General features: G+C 31.9%; 1 protein-coding gene across 4 annotated transcripts in view; it reads right to left on the bottom strand.

The window, feature by feature from the left end:
* Positions 1 to 576: 576 nt before the first annotated feature.
* Positions 577 to 16,386, bottom strand: part of YTHDC2 (YTH N6-methyladenosine RNA binding protein C2) — a 64,585-nt gene continuing 48,775 nt past the window's right edge. The window contains exons 24-30 of one of the 4 annotated variants that reach the window (XM_065940951.1): positions 15,889 to 15,998; positions 13,935 to 14,227; positions 9,569 to 9,746; positions 4,665 to 4,868; positions 3,734 to 3,916; positions 2,435 to 2,522; positions 577 to 2,320 (exon numbers count right to left, since the gene is read on the bottom strand). In XM_065940951.1, coding sequence (XP_065797023.1) covers positions 2,442 to 2,522; positions 3,734 to 3,916; positions 4,665 to 4,868; positions 9,569 to 9,746; positions 13,935 to 14,227; positions 15,889 to 15,998 — 1,049 coding nt within the window. In that variant the 3' untranslated portion in view covers positions 577 to 2,320; positions 2,435 to 2,441. Of the gene's footprint in view, positions 2,523 to 3,733; positions 3,917 to 4,664; positions 4,869 to 9,568; positions 9,747 to 13,934; positions 14,228 to 15,888; positions 15,999 to 16,386 lie in introns of all 4 variants that reach the window. The other 3 variants (XM_065940950.1, XM_065940953.1, XM_065940952.1) reach the window with 3 other exon arrangements.

The raw sequence follows: 16,386 nt of genomic DNA, 5'->3' as shown, positions 1-16,386 counted from the left end.
GCAATCATGGAGATCTCAGCAGCACAGCGAGGATCTGTGTATGAGAAGCTTGCTCAGACCAAGACGTGTGGTCACCTGTGAATTATGTGTCCAACTTTCACTCTGGTATTGATTCAGGTGTAAAGTTCATTTGACTTATTTTTCAACATTTTCTCTGTCTCAGGATATAAGATTTTAAATGGTGAAGAATGAGTCTCTGAGAACAAATTCTTAAATGAACATGTCTTCCCTTGAAGTACTCAACTGAGATTATTCTTTCCTTATTGTTTATCTTTGCTGTAATTGGTAGAGTGAGGCTGGATACAATGGCACAGTACATAATGCACCGTCTTGAAAACAGAAGGTGGACAGCTACATAGCCTATTAATAATCAGAAGATTTTACGTTAAAACAAGTCTTGGGATTTTTCTCATGCCCCTATCATAATAAGGTAATTTTTTTTCTAGGAAAGGTACTGATGTGAGGCCATCACCTTCTACTGCAATTTAGTATTTTTCAAAGTGTATGAAATTCATTAATATCTCAAGGGATAATTGTTGATCATTGATAATGTCAGAAATAACAAAATCTAAATAATTTAACAGAATTTCATTTAATAAGTATATTTAAAGTTCATCTCTCTCAAAAAAAAACAGCATTTTAATACATTCAAATTGTGTTCATCTTAAATATCAACAAACTCATTATTTACATACAGGAATAGATATTAGAAAACAGGTGGAAATTGAAACAAGTTCTATTTTTCAGAAGTTCTTACTTCCAGATTAGAATACTGTGAACTGCTAAATATATACCTAAATAAATGTATACATTATCAGAAAACCACAACTTGCTCTAATAGGAAAAGAACTGTAATATACATATAGTAGAACATAATTCACACAGGCTCAATTTACAGGTATGTTTCAAAGTATAAAGCAAACAAAATCCCAGTAACTACAAGTACAGGCAAAAGTTACAGCCAGCATTTTAAACTAATGCACCAACATACAATGCTTTCCCAGAGAAAGTAGAGAATAGTGCCCGAAATTTTATGCTGATGAATGACTTTTCACTTCTTTATTCTTAAATAAAGAAGCAGAACACTTACTCTTTTTGTGTTTAAATTAGATTCATGTTGATTTTTTGTTACATAGCAATGACCCAAATGCATCATGAGAAGTGCTATCAAACCTGTTTCACTTAGAACTCAGTAACCAATACAATTCTTTCATTTCTCCTTGAACTTCCATTTCCCTTCAGAAAGCCTCTAAGGAAATTTTATAGACAACTGTGGTAAAGAGATCAAACCAAATAATTCTGAGATGGCAAAGAAAGGTAAGAGCTGGCACTAACATGGGTTTACAAAAAGTTACTCTCCATTTATTAAACCACAAATGCAAAAAAAAAGGAGCAAGAGAGAAATCTTACCTGGAAACATAAGTAGGATAAAAAGTACTAGAAAACATTGTATGTTGTTTGGGAGCTTCAGTTTGGAAAAATACAGAAACCAAGTTACCATTAACTGTTACAAGCATTTTTTTTCCAACTTGCATAACTTGCTTAAATCTTTAACTTGTCTAAATCAAGTTTCTCTAGTCAAAACTGAAGAGTTCATAATCACTGTTTTTATATCAGAGATAAGGGAAGATTGTCATGTGGGAGAAAGGATGGTTTGGACACATCAGGTTAATAGAGGTAGCACCTCTATTAAGCACTTAATCTGATGTGATTCAAGTCAGGAAGGAATTCTGCCTTTCTTCAGTTTTTACTGTGTTTCATATAGTTGCAGAACAAGAAGATTCTTTCTTCTTTTTTTTCCCTTAAGGTACCTCAGGTTAAAAATGGCAGAATGAATAGTCCTTAATTAGCACGTACTTTTTTAAAGGGACATTTTTACATTTTGGTCATTTGCTTTTCTTTGTTTTTAATGATAAATCTTTAGAGTTGACTCTTCTATAATGGTGCTCGGGTGGACAGATAAAATCAGACTTTTCTTAAAAGTAAACAATTTATCTTGCATTAAAACAAATCACCAATTAGAGATCTAAGTCAGTGTTTCAAACAACTGTCTAACTTCAAATTAAATATGTTAACTGCTGCTGTGTTAAAGAAACAACTATTTCACTCAATTATAAACATAATAACAAACACATAATCATTCCCTATGATCACTATAAAAATTAAATTATCCTTTTCTCTTTTATATGAAGATGGTGGTCCTCAAGAAACACTTTCAACCAGAAAAGCTCATTCATAACACAACCCCATCTCAGTTTTTGAATGTCAGTGCATTCAATGGTTATAAGGAAGCACGATGTTCTTCTGAAAGTTAAGAGTTCTGAAAGAGTTAAAAACAAAAAAAGGAGAAGAAAAAAAGAAAATATAAATAATCTGAAAGATTTCCTTAATGATAACAAATAATGCCTGTACTCAAAGTTAAGTATGGTATAACCTGAATATTAATCAGTTGTGGTTTTTTCTCCCAACGGAAGGCGTTCCCATAACTGGAGCAACTGTTCACCAACCTGAGGTTCTAGTTCCTAGATAAACCAAAAGTCACAATAAACATAAAAACAACTAGATTGAAACCTATACTGATAAAAATGTAAGAAAATCAAATTTCATATTTCTACTAAAATCATGTGTTATGCCTTCACTGCTCTAATGCTTTTCATGAAGATTTAGAGTTGACTTCCCAACGTCCAAGGTTGCAGTTAACCTGCAAATACTACAACTGCCCATGACAAAATGGTGAAAAATTTCTGGGGAGTTCTTCTGGAATTTTTTCTCCCAGGAAATAGTGAATTTTGTTTTCATGAAGATTTAGCAAAAGTACTCAGCTTTTGTACTTCCAAACGTTTATGTTAATACTTAGCATTTTAGATGTTTGCGTTTTTTCCCTCAAGAAAGATTCTTGGATACTATATAATATTCTTAAGGAATGAAATTGATTTCAAAATTATCAAATAAAAATTAAAATATTCTTACATAATTGAAAAGAATGTCATTTATTGTCCTCTTGTGACATCATGTGCACTTAAAAAGAACCTTAACAGTTTTCATGTGGTTATTTGAAAAGTCACACTTGTTCAGATGAAGTATTAGATGTAGCCTTAGACAACTCTAAATAAATAACTAGATAACTCTCTAAATAGATTCTCTGAATCTATTTTCTCCTACAAAAATCTTGGTCAATAACTTATTTTAGGCTTAAGAATTGAACTACCTCATATAAAGAAACTAGCACAGTCATCAATATATATGTTAATTCCTATCACCTTAACTAGTTTAAAATGCCTATCAGCAGTATCATGAAGGCAAAGCATAACAGAAATAAAACAAGCCACAAAAATATAAAATTGCTGCTATTTATATCATTAGTTAAATCCATAAAGAACTTAGATACTGTTCTTATCCTTAGACTTTAGTGAAATTACTTCAGAATTACACTAGGTTTTCTATTATATCACGTTAGTTAGACAATAGGAACTTCCAAGAACTGACATGAAAGATTATATATACAATGACAGAGCAGAGTCAGGTTTATAAAATGTTTAAAAAAAAAAAGAGCTCTGTCAGGCACCTTTGCAGGTAGGTTTTTAACTAACTCTTCTACAAATTGAACCATTATCTTCCCATGTGAACAGGGAATATACAATTTGTATTCTTGCATTTGTTCCTCAAACAAGTCACTCAATAACAGCCAAACAAAACAAAGAGTGGAAGAAAAACATTAAATGCCATTGTATACCTGCCCATCTCTGCTTATCTGGACTTTCTTGTTGTCATTCCAAGGATTGAGTAAATGGTGTGCAAACTGAAAGGGAAGACTTTCTTTCCGTATCCACTCCACCTTAAACACTCCTCCAAGTCCAGCTGAGCCCCAATCCTGACTCTTCTCCCTGCCTATCTCAGAAGACATTCTAGAAAATCCCTGTGAGTAAAATGAGGGAAAAGAGGAGGATGATATTAAGACCTCTGAATTCAATTTATCTGAGAAAGCCCTGAGGTTTTGTACTTTTAAGGTAACAATGTGATATAAAAATAATAGATATCTAACAAAATTCCAGAAAGCCACTCATTAAGTATTTCTTATAAAAAGATGAATTAGAAAATTTTAGAGGAAAGACCGATTTCAGCTTTCTAAAATAATTTTAAATACAAACACATATTTTCTATATAATGTATCATAGTTCTAAACCCACATTTATTCCATTACCATATGAATACAATCTAACTTCTAGGTTTTTAGTTCAAAAAATGATAATTATATCAAATAATAAATCCATTATTTTATAAATTCAGATATACATCAAGTCAAGCTGAGTTAAGAAACACACTTAGTTTCTTGATGGTTGAACTAACCTCTTTGGCACTATTTAAATAAACATTTTATCAAAAAGTCACACTACTCATTACTTTTAATCCACCTGAAATCTTAAGTTGTCCTCAGAAGGAAAAATTATTTATCTGGAGAGACTGTGGGAAAACAAGGCAAAAACAAAGGGATCCCTCTATACCATTCCTCTGAAGAGGTGCAATGTATTTCTCATCCTCAGTCAAGCACAATGCATTCTTACGTTCCAATGCAATAAAAACCCAGCTTCTTCTTAACCTCTATGATCTAACTGATCTAATCTACAGCCAGAATAATGTCCTTTTACTGTTTCAGGATGGCTCACCTGGAAATGTCCAGATCCTTGAACAGAAAATACCAAGTAAACCACGCTGCTTTCCCAAAAGGCTCGATTTAGCTTCCGCTCATTACTAGGAGTTGTGGACCAGATACCCTTCTGTTGAGAAATTTCAAGGTTTCTCAGATTGCTACTCTTCATTATGAAGTATCGAATAGGCATGTTTGGTTTTGGTGAAGGAGATTTTGAGCCCTAAAAAAGAATGCATAAATTCTTGAAATGAAACTTGACCTTTCAAAATCAATAGGCTCAATTAAATAACATCTTATAAATATATAAACCAAAATATTTCACCAAATATTCAACAAATTTAAGTAGCTCTATCACGGCTGAAAACTTACACAAGACTCAATCAAAGTGAGGTGAAAGAACCAAAACCAAGTCCTGATTTTCAGAGCATTCAGAATAGTATACTCTGATTTATACTCCAAATGTACTTTCAGAAAATATCTTAATAAAGTTGCAAAGACTGAAAACAAAACAAAAACTGCTCCAGCTTACTGCCTGGATACAGTTTCCAGGTGACAGTGCAGGAAGGGAAACACAAACGGAATCCAGTGGTCTCACTGAACTTACAGTTTAGAGGCCAAGTTAACTAGATTTTGCATGGCAGTGTACCAGATGGAAGGGAGCTGCATGGGAAGAAAACAGGGAACTACAGAAGGGGTCCTCACAAGTTTTTGGCTAAGTAAAGACCTCAACATAGTAAGAAACAATGACCTGAAGCAAGGAAAAATTCAAAGAAAAAGAGTTCTTAGACCTCATACATGTTTGGGAATATTTCATCTTTTTCCCAGACAGAATGGAAAGAATGTGTAATACCTAGCACATCAGCCCATGGAAGGATCACTCCCTAGTGCTGTAAATAAATTCGTACCAGAATAAAAACCACCCTGTGCCCTAGTAAATATAAAAGACACTTTCTTGACTTTTGATAAAAAGGTAATTGTGTAAAATAAAAACTAATATATTCTGACATTTGTAAGATGTAGAAATAAAATGTAAGAAACCAATATCAACAAAGGACTGAAGGGTAATAATATAAATATACTGTTGCAAGGTTCTCAAACTATAACTGAAAGGGCATAATACTGATTCAAGATACATTAGGACAAGGTAAAAATGACTTAAGTAGTGAATTCCATCAAGCACTTAAGGAAGAAATAATATTAAGCCTATACATCTCTTTCAAAAATTGAAGTCAAAGGACCACTTCCCCACTAACCATAACATAACCACACAACCCTGATACCAAAATCATACAAAGATAACACAAGGAAAGATAGCTAGAGAATAGCATCCCTCATAAACAAAGATCCCTCACTTAATAAAATTTTTGATGGAGCAAAATCAAATCCAGCAATATTTTAAAAGGGTAATACATAATGACCAAGTAAGGTATAGCATGCAAAGAGTTCCAACTATAAAATCTCTAGAAGAAAGCACAGCAGAAAATCTCTGGAATCTTTGATTAGGCAAGGACTTCTTAGACACAAAAAATATGAACTGTAATAGAAAATACAGATGAAATATTAAAAATAAATTAAATTGACTTCCATCAAAATTAAAAGCATTTGTTCTTTAAAAGGTAACTGAATCACTTTGATGTACACCTGAAACTAACACAATATTGTAAACCAACTATACTCTAATATAAAATAAAAATTAAATTAAAAATAAATAAATAACAAGGACACATTGTATAGAACAGGAAAATATAACCATTATTTTGTAACAATTTTAAATGGAGTATGATCCATAAAAATATTGAATCATTATGTTGTACACCTAAAACTAATATGATATTGTAAATCAAGTATACCTCAATAAAAAGTTAAAAACTAAAAAAAGTTAAAAACACTCTTAAATAAATAAATAAATAAAATGATGGGTTACATGAAGACAAAGACACCATTAATAAAATGTAAATGCAAGCACAGACTATTGAAAAAAGTGTTTACAACACAGATAATTAAAACTTGTATAGAGAACTCTTACAACTAAATAAAAAAAGACAACCAATAAACAACCTAGAAAACTTTAACAAAAACTTGAACAGATAATTCACCAAAGAAGATTCAGAAATGGAAAAAAGCATGTGAAATGATGGTCAATATAATACTTAATCACTGGGAAAATGCAAGTTAAAACTACAATGGCGCTTCACTATATACCTAAATAGCTAAAATTAAGAGTCTAGTAATGTCAAATAGTGTTAAGAATATTGAGCAAATGGAATCCTCACAGATTACTGAAGGGGACAGAAAATAGTGCAGCTATTTTGGAGAACAGTTGAGTAGTTTCTTTTAAAGTTACACTCACCACACAACCCAACAAACACACTCATGGGTATGTACCCAAGATCAGAGAACACATCTGTACATAAAGATGTGTACCTGAATATTATTAATAATAGCCAAAAAGTAGAAACAATCCAAAAGTCCATGAATGGTGAATAGATGAACATACTGTTTATAAACAAATCTGGAATCAAGACTGCCAGAAGAAATATCAATAACCTCAGATATGTAGATGACACCACCCTTTTGGCAGAAAGCGAAGAACGTAAGAGCCTCTTGATGAAAGCAAAAGAGGAGAGTGAAAAGTTGGCTGAAAACTCAACATTCATAAAACTAAGATGATGGCATCCGGTGCCACCACTTCATGGTAAATAGATGGGAAAGAGCAGAAACAGTGACTGACTTTATTTTGGGGGACTCCAAAATCACTGCAGATGGTGACTGCAGGCATGAAATTAAAAGATGCTTGTTCCTTGGAAGAAAATTTATGACAAACCTAGACAGCATATTAAAAAGCAGAAACATTACTTTGCCAACAAAGGTCCGTCTAGTCAAGGCTATGGTTTTTCCAGTGGTCATGTATGGATGTGAGAGCTGGACTGTGAGGAAAGCTGAACGCCGAAGAATTGATGCTTTTGAACTGTGATGTTGGAGAAGACTTGAGAGTCCCTTGGACTGCAAGGAGACCCAACCAGTCCATCCTAAAGGAGTGTTCATTGGTGTTCATTGGAAGGACTGATGCTGAAGCTGAAACTCCAGTACTTTGGCCACCTGATGTGAAGAACTGACTCATTTGAAAAGACCCTGATGTTGGGAAAGATTGAAGGTGGGAAGAGAAGGGAACTACAGAGGATGAGATGGTTGGATGGCATCGACTCAGTGGACATGAGTTTGGGTAAGCTCCGGGAATTGGTGATGGACAGGGAGGCCTGGTGTGCTGTAGTCCATGGGGTTGCAAAGAGTCAGACACACCGGAGTGACTGAACTGAACTGAACAGGACATATCCACACAATGGAATACATACTATTCATCAATAACAAGTAATAAACTAAAAACATAATAATTATAACAATAATATATGTAACTAATATATAATTATATTAATATTCCACTTATATTAATTATCTTCTACTTGCATAATTAATATATTATATATAATATATTATATGTAATAATTATTATATTATATTATACATAATACTAATATATAATATTAAATTATTATATATTATATTGTAATGTATTATATTATATATATAACATATAATATATAATATGAAATATAATTTATATTATATTATACATAATACAATATAAATAATATATACTATTATATTATATATTATATGTAATATATAATATTAATATAATAACATATTAACATTAATAGTCATAATATTCATAACATATAATAATTCAAATATTATAAATATAATTAAATATAATATAATTATCAATTATATATAATATAAAATTATAATTATACATTGTTTATATATAATAATCTATATGTAAATAATTTATAATCTATATATTTATATATAATTTATATATAAATAGAATTTAATATATATCAAATATAATTAAATATGTTTATATTATATTAATATAAAATATATAATAACATTGTATATTATATATAACTAATATAATAATAATAATATAATAAACTCAATAATTTACAAATCAATTTCAAAAGTGAAATAAGCCAGTCACAAAAAGTTATATACATTTCCTTTACAGGAAGTTCCAAAAAGAGGCCAAGCTTTAAGAACAAAGAGCAGCTTAGTGGTTGCCAGAATCCGAGGGTAATGGGAATGCTCTCCATGAGGCTATAGTACAGTTCATGATTGCATACACTTGTCAAAATTCACTGAATTGAACAGTGTGAATTGGTGAATTTTATCATGTAAATTATGCCTTAATAAAGGCACTCAAAATTAAAACCAAAAATACTCTTAAAACCTAAGAATATAAATCTGCAAAAACATTTCTTTTCCTCTTATTTAACAATAGTATTTTAGCAGACATTTTCACCAGAACTACATCACATAGCTAAAGAACACTAACCAAATACTTATTCAGGTATTAAATTAAAATTATTCTAAATAGTTGAAATCATTCATATCATAAACTTTATAAAAGATACATAGTTCTCAATTCTTTATCAACATTTCCTTATCTTCCTAACCCCATCTAGTGCTGTATTTTTAATATAACCACTGAATTGAAGAAATCAGTTAAGAATGAAAGAAATGATTGTTTTCAATTCTGAAAGTACAAATCAAAATTAATTTAAGAAATTCCTCTTGTCATTTGTATTTAATAAAAAAAGGTTCTAAAGATACAGAAAGGAAATCATGAACTGCTTAGCCACATGCCATCAGGGAATGATCTACTAGTATGAAAACTTCCCTGGATGATACCAACCAAAAATACCTGGCAAGCAGGAAAAACTAAAAAATTTACTGTTTGCAAACTTCTATTTGTATCTAGAACAGAGGCCATGATCAGTGATTTAAAAGTAGAATTATTTATAATTTTGTTTAAATATGTAACACCAGATGTGCTACAAATCCCTGATACTCTACCTTTCCTGAGGATGGAGGAGAAGGACTAGCACAAGGACTTGGATAATTACTGCTGTCTGTAGATTTCACAGAAGATTGATCCGACCGGTCCTCAGTGCTTCGTTTAGGATGCAAAATTCCTCTATCTTTATACTTCTGAGGTTGGTGTAGTGCTGGAGCTGGAGATTTCATCAGTACTCTTGAGTAAAAAGAAGGAAGCAAAGATCAGTTACACATAAAGATCATAATACAAAGCAGACTCCATTTCAAACCAAAGTTCAATGATTCTGTGATATATGGAATAGCAATTAAAAAGGCAGTTTCATTCTTCTATTACACTTAGAATAAAAGATTGTACTATTAGGGTACACTTAAAAAGATTACATTTTTTTAAAACAATACAAAAATACATTAAAAACAACCTATAAAAAATTTTAATTTAGATACCCATGTATTATTTCCCTTACAAAACTCCTAACATCTTTTATTACAGTCTAGAAGAAATCCTAAACAATTATAATGTCATATATCGATGCCTAATGTCTTTAACATTTTAAAATTATTTAAACATATCTATGCTAATGGCCATTACTAAAAAATCACCTACTCCTCTTCCACTTGCGTGTATCTTAAAACCAAACAGGTTTCAAAAGCATACTAAAAATTACAGCATGGCAAAATGGAAATAATACTGGACTAGAGTCAGAAGAGAAGATTTTCAGACAGAACTAAATTTACAACTAATGAGGTAGGTGATCCTGGGCAAGTCTTTTAATTTATCTTTTAATTTAATTTAACTAATATCCTTAGCTGTTAAATAAAGGGATTAAACTGGCTAAACACTAAGATTCTTCTGTTTTAAAGTTCTATGAATAAATGCAACAAAAATGACAGTCAAGAATTTTATAATTTTTTTTAAAGTATACATCTCAGTGGAAAACCAGACATTAAAAAACAAAGACGACATTAAGTACTTTCTAAAGAAGTATACTATAAAGTTCACAGCATTACCTATAAAATATTCCTGCCAAAAGAAAAAAAATGTTCTCGCCAAAATACTGGATCTAATCAAGCCTTGATAGCTAACCACATCCATGAAATATGCAGGGTATAGCAATAAAAAGAGACATATCCAGAATGTGGTACATCTCATACCACTGACCTAGTTTCCTAAGAAAAGTCAACAAAGGAACAAACTGCTCTAGATCACAAGAGATTCAAGAAACAAGACACCCTAACACAGTGCATGAGTTGAGTCCTCCCTAAATGCTGTTTCAAATAAACACAGTTTGAGAATTGGGGAAATGATTATTTTATTGGGACTGATTATTGGATTTTGATTGTAAAGGAAAAATGCCTCTATTTTTTAAGAAATACAATTCTAAATATAGAGGAGTAAAATGACATATGAGAGACTGCTTTTGAAATATGTGAACAAAAAAGAAAGCAAGCAAGGAAAAAATAATTGGGTAGATACAGCAAATAGGTGAAAATCATCTGAGGATGAGATGGCTGGATGGCATCACTGATGCAATGGACATGAACTTGGGCAAACTTCAGGAGATGGTGGGGGACAGAGAGGCATGGAGTGCTGCAGCCCATGGGGTCACAAAGAGTTGGACACAACTGGGAGACTGAACAACAACAATCATTTACTTTGCTGTGTTTATATATAATAATTGAACAAAGCATAAAAAGAATAAGTCATAAACAGTTCATAAACTTCCATTGAGTCTTGCAATTATACTCTGCCTTCAAAATAAGTTTAAATAGCTTATCCCCACAATTTGCTTCTCTTTCAATAAATATCTTGAATTCAATATTTCTTCCACAAATGAAGTAAAATAGCTAAAGCCTAAAAATATATAATGAATAAACATGTGAATAATTATTAAGAACTTGATAAATATAAAAAACCAACTTTTCAGGGCTTTTGTCTTCAAGAATTGAAGTTCAGTGAATTATCAAGTTATACCTCTAAAATTCCATCATTCTTACCTTGGCAGATTATCTACCTGAAAACTAGGTAACAGAACTTAACTGAGAGTAATGTCTTATTAAAATAAAAATGATGCTTCCAATAGAACCAAATGCCTACTTTTGCAGTTTCCAATTTGATCTTTGATTCTGTGCTCTATTCTCGCTTTCCTCTCTCTTTCTCCCCAAATTTTGACTCCTCCTCAAATTTCATGCAAGTAGAAACAAAGCATTTGTATAAACCCTTCCACCTACATTTTCATTTAAGAGGAACAAAGAAATCTGATAACTCAATTATATCTCATTTTTCTTATAGAAAAGATGTTTATTCTTTGTAAGCAAATTATTATGTAAAAAATGACGATTTAAAACACTGGTTTAATTTTATAATGGGATATGGGCAATTTCCATGTTTTAATAGTTTCTTAGGCTTTTAAAAATAACTTTAATAAAACACTTTTACTAAAAGAAATTATCTGATCTATATTTTGCCATCCTACTGTAAAAACTCTAACTATAAATACCTTTTCTTCAAGAAGCAATTCCAGAAAGATTATAAAGAAAGATTATTCTCCATTCAAAAATACATCTTCAGAAGAGTTCTTAATCTATTCCTCAATAAGCTACATCAGTTTCAGGCCTTCTCTATTAAAACTACAAAGTCTAAAAGTACATGAAATTCTTTATCTCACTGTTCAACAGATAAGAGAATAAAGAAAGCAAGGTTACAACCTATAAAGAAAGGAAAATGGCAGATACTCGTATCACAGGAGAAAAAATGAATTTATAAGATAATCAGTTTCTAAAGCATAACTAATATTACACTTAAATTATGATTTTCTCCTGTATTTCTAATTTTTATTAAATGAGTATATATTACTTTTATAAAGAAAATAGGAAAAATTTTCTCATAAATGTATGTGTATAGTATGTATGTATATAAACACATATGTATAAATAGTCTCTCTGAATATATATATATCTGAATATATATATTCCCTGAATATATATATATTTTACAGAGGAGTCTATAAATAAGTCTACCACACAATTTCTACACAAATGTATTCACGTATTTGAAATAACCCTTGTTCAAGGAAATATTTAGAAAAATCTTTTTAAAAAGTGAGGAGTATCTAAGTAGAAAATGTATTTTTTACTATTTTCTTTTTGTTTGGCAGTATCTACATCACAGAAAAAGGTTTAGGGACACACATTATCATAAGCAATTGGTTGAATTATTCCTAAAATGTTATATATGAAAAATTTGGAAACCATCATGTATTATTACTTTTTACTGAAGTCTTAACTGATAACATGACTTTATGCTTCATTCAAATAAGTAAAATCTGATCAAAAGACAGTAGGTACTAAATATTCCATCTGATCCTTGAAAAACAATAAGCATCACATATCTTTTATGCTTCCATTATTTCTATTTTCAATTTTTAACAATGAAATAATATTCTTAGCATGAGATAATATCTACTATATTGTTCAAACTAGCATTCCAGGCAAGAATGTTGTCTCTGTTATCCATTCTATCAGGGTAAAAAAAAAAATTTAACTGATATAAAGAAAAACAAATTGGGTTCTAACAAACATTTTTACAACCAGAAATATTTCTAAATCATGGCCAACCATTCACTATAAATACTATCATATTACCAAATACATTTCGGAAAAATGATTCAATATAAGAGCTCTCAATAATCATAGAATAAAAAATTAACATCTAACTGCCAAATGATAGAAAGGATAAAAGAATTTAGCTATATTCTAAGAAATTTTGCCAAGACAGTAAATTTACTTTTTTAATATATGTATTCCTTTCTTCAACAAAATGTAACGTTTCTGAACAGATTTGTTTTTTTATTTGTTATACACTGCTATATGCCTCACACCAAGAACACTAAGCATTTAATATGTTCCTGTATGAATAAATGAATAAAGTACTTTTCTATACAAAAACCAATCAGTTTTATTAATATCTAGGTAATACTTGGGAGGAGACAGTTCTTCTAAATGGCCATAGCCAACACTTTTTGCTGTGAGGTATCTAGGAAAGATATGACTTGATATATATGAACTAAAATGCATAATAAAAAATGCTGTTATCTTTTTCATAGACCCTAAATTTGTAAATTCTGAAAATTAAACATTTTGAGCTTTTCCTTACAAAAAAAAATCCTTTTTAAATAATTCAAGACCCCAGGAGCTTGAAATTCTTCGTATTATCTAACACTTAAAAGAATTATGTTTTAAAAGTAATAAATTCTTCCCATTTTATTGCAACCTTTTTGCCTATCTCAGATTATAATTTTTAAATATTGTAAAAGCATGTGATTCTATGATAAATAACTATTTCCTAGAGAAAATATCTCATTTTAATAAAATGTTATAAATTTACCTTTCTGCAGTAGTAGACTCATCAGAAAATTCAGTATCTGCTGAACTTTTCCTACTATTATTTGACCTCCAAGATGATGCCAAAGGAAGTTCTTCTGAAGACATAGGTCTTGGCCTTTGGCCAATCCCAGATGGCTGTTGTAAGCCTGCAGATTGTTCTTCAGTGCTTAAAACAGCTATAATTGCTCTTATAGTAGCTTCATCAACTTGAGACCAAGGTTTGGATGGAGCTCTCATGCGACGTAAAAACAAGCTGTGCCACTTCTGTCTAAGTTGCAGCAATAAACTGGCTGCCTGTAATAAAATAGCTTTTTTTCAGTTCAAATGAAAGTGAAAGTCACTCAGTTGGGTCCAACTCTTTGCGATCCCATAGACTATACAGCCATGGAATTCTCCAGGCCAGAATACCGGCATGGGTAGCCTTTCCCTTTTCCAGGGGATTTTTCCAACCCAGGGACTGAACCCAGGTCTCCCACATTGTGGGCAGATTCTTTACCAGCTGAGCCACAATGGAAACCCAAGAATACTGGAGTGGGTAGCCTGTCCCTTCTCCAGTGGATCTTCCTGACCCAGGAATCGAACCAAGGTCTGCATTGCAGGCGGATTCTTTACCAACTGAGTTATCACGAAAGCCCCCAGTTCAAATAGGTAACAGCAAGTACCACACTTGCAAGACAATTATTTATTAGTTTGAAATTGTTTCCAAAGAACACATTTCACATTTAATATATTTCATTATCAGTTTCATTCATCTTGTTGCATGAAAGAAATAAAATTTCTTCTTTACCATTTTGAGGCACTAGAGACACAAAATCAAGTTACACAGTCCAATGATGAGAGAAAGAAAAACAATGTGTGGTAAAGTGTGATTAATACTGGAAAAGTAACAGCAGAGTAAATAAAGAAAAAAATACATTTAATTTCACTCATACTTTATTTTACTGCCAAATGATGATGTCCAGAAAGCAGCTGAATTCATACAGAGAAAATCCTAAGCTAGAGATACTGATAAGATGTACCTGGAAGTTATCAATGTATAAATGATTACCAAATCTACACACAGAGGTAAGGTCCCCAGAAACTGCGCAGAGACAGAGTAAAGAACACACTACTGGTGAACATCTAACATTTAAGGTACAAGCACATACAAAAGAGTACATGAAAGAACCTAAGAAGGAACAGCCTCTCTAGATAGAAGAATCAGGAAAAAGTAGTAGTATAAAAACTAGTGACAAAGAACTTGGACAGGGGTGAGGAAGGAAATGGGGAAGGGTATGGGCAATAGTGTTAACTATGAGGGAAAGGCCAAATTTATCAAGAACAGCAGTCTGGCTTTGACAACATGGAGGAGACAGCATCGACCTCGTCAAGGACAGTTTCAGTGAAGTGAAAAATCGACAGGAATGGAAAGGAGACTGTAGTAGGTTGAAGTGATGAAGTAATGCATGTAAAAAAGTAAGCACTAGCCAGTATCAACTTTTGACAGTTCATATTGTTCCCCAAAAGGATATAAAATGATTTTTTAAAGTAAAGATAGAATTAAGGGAAGCCTTTGTCAAAAATTTTAATTTGATAACAAACATTCACCTTTCCTACTTGAGAGATACATGTAAAGAGAAAACAGAATGACCTAATATCTTTCCCTTTAAACAGAGTTATATAAAATAAAAGAATTTCTTGTGTACCCAATACTCAGTATTTTCTAACATGCACAAACATATTCAAATATCACCATGTTCAAATACTGAGTGACACCTAGGTTTTTCAAATCCTCTATAGGAATAAACCGCAACATGTCACAGAATGTAACAGGGTCCTATGAAAACTGAAAAACAAGCTGTATTCTATTCTCTCACGCTAAGGGCTCAATTTTAAAGAGACAATTTTCATCACACCATGTATAATTCATACAACTGAATGAAAGGAATCTATCACACTACTAGAAAGCAACTTACCTCTGGCTCTAGTTTGAAACTGAGCCACTCATCAAGTTTTAAAGTTGCCAAATTAGCAGTAGTCCTGTCTTCCATCTCACTATCACTACTGTCATTAGGAATACCATCCGCTGTTCAAACACGTATGGAAAGGGAAAAAAATTCACTTTTAATATCTAACATCACAGCAAAAAAAGTAAGCCAATACAGATACTCTGCATTTAAACAAATCCTCTTTATATACTAACAATTTGTGTGGAGAGTTCTCTAAACACTGCTGCTGCTGCTAAGTCGCTTCAGTCGTGTCTGACTCTGTGCGACTCCATAGACGGCAGCCCACCAGGCTTCCCCGTCCCTGGGATTCTCCAGGCAAGAACCCTGGACTGGGTTGCCATTTCCTTCTCCAATGCATGAAAGTGAAAAGTGAAAGGGAAGTTGCTCAGTCGAGTCCGACTCTTAGCGACCCCATGGACTGCAGCCTACCAGGCTCCTCCATCCATGGGATTTTCCAGGCAAGAG

Source organism: Muntiacus reevesi, chromosome 7 (genome assembly GCF_963930625.1).
Source record: "Muntiacus reevesi chromosome 7, mMunRee1.1, whole genome shotgun sequence".
Lineage (NCBI taxonomy): Eukaryota > Metazoa > Chordata > Mammalia > Artiodactyla > Cervidae > Muntiacus > Muntiacus reevesi.
The sequence above is the reverse complement of the archived record's forward strand: the minus strand, read 5'-3'. Positions and strand labels throughout refer to the sequence as shown.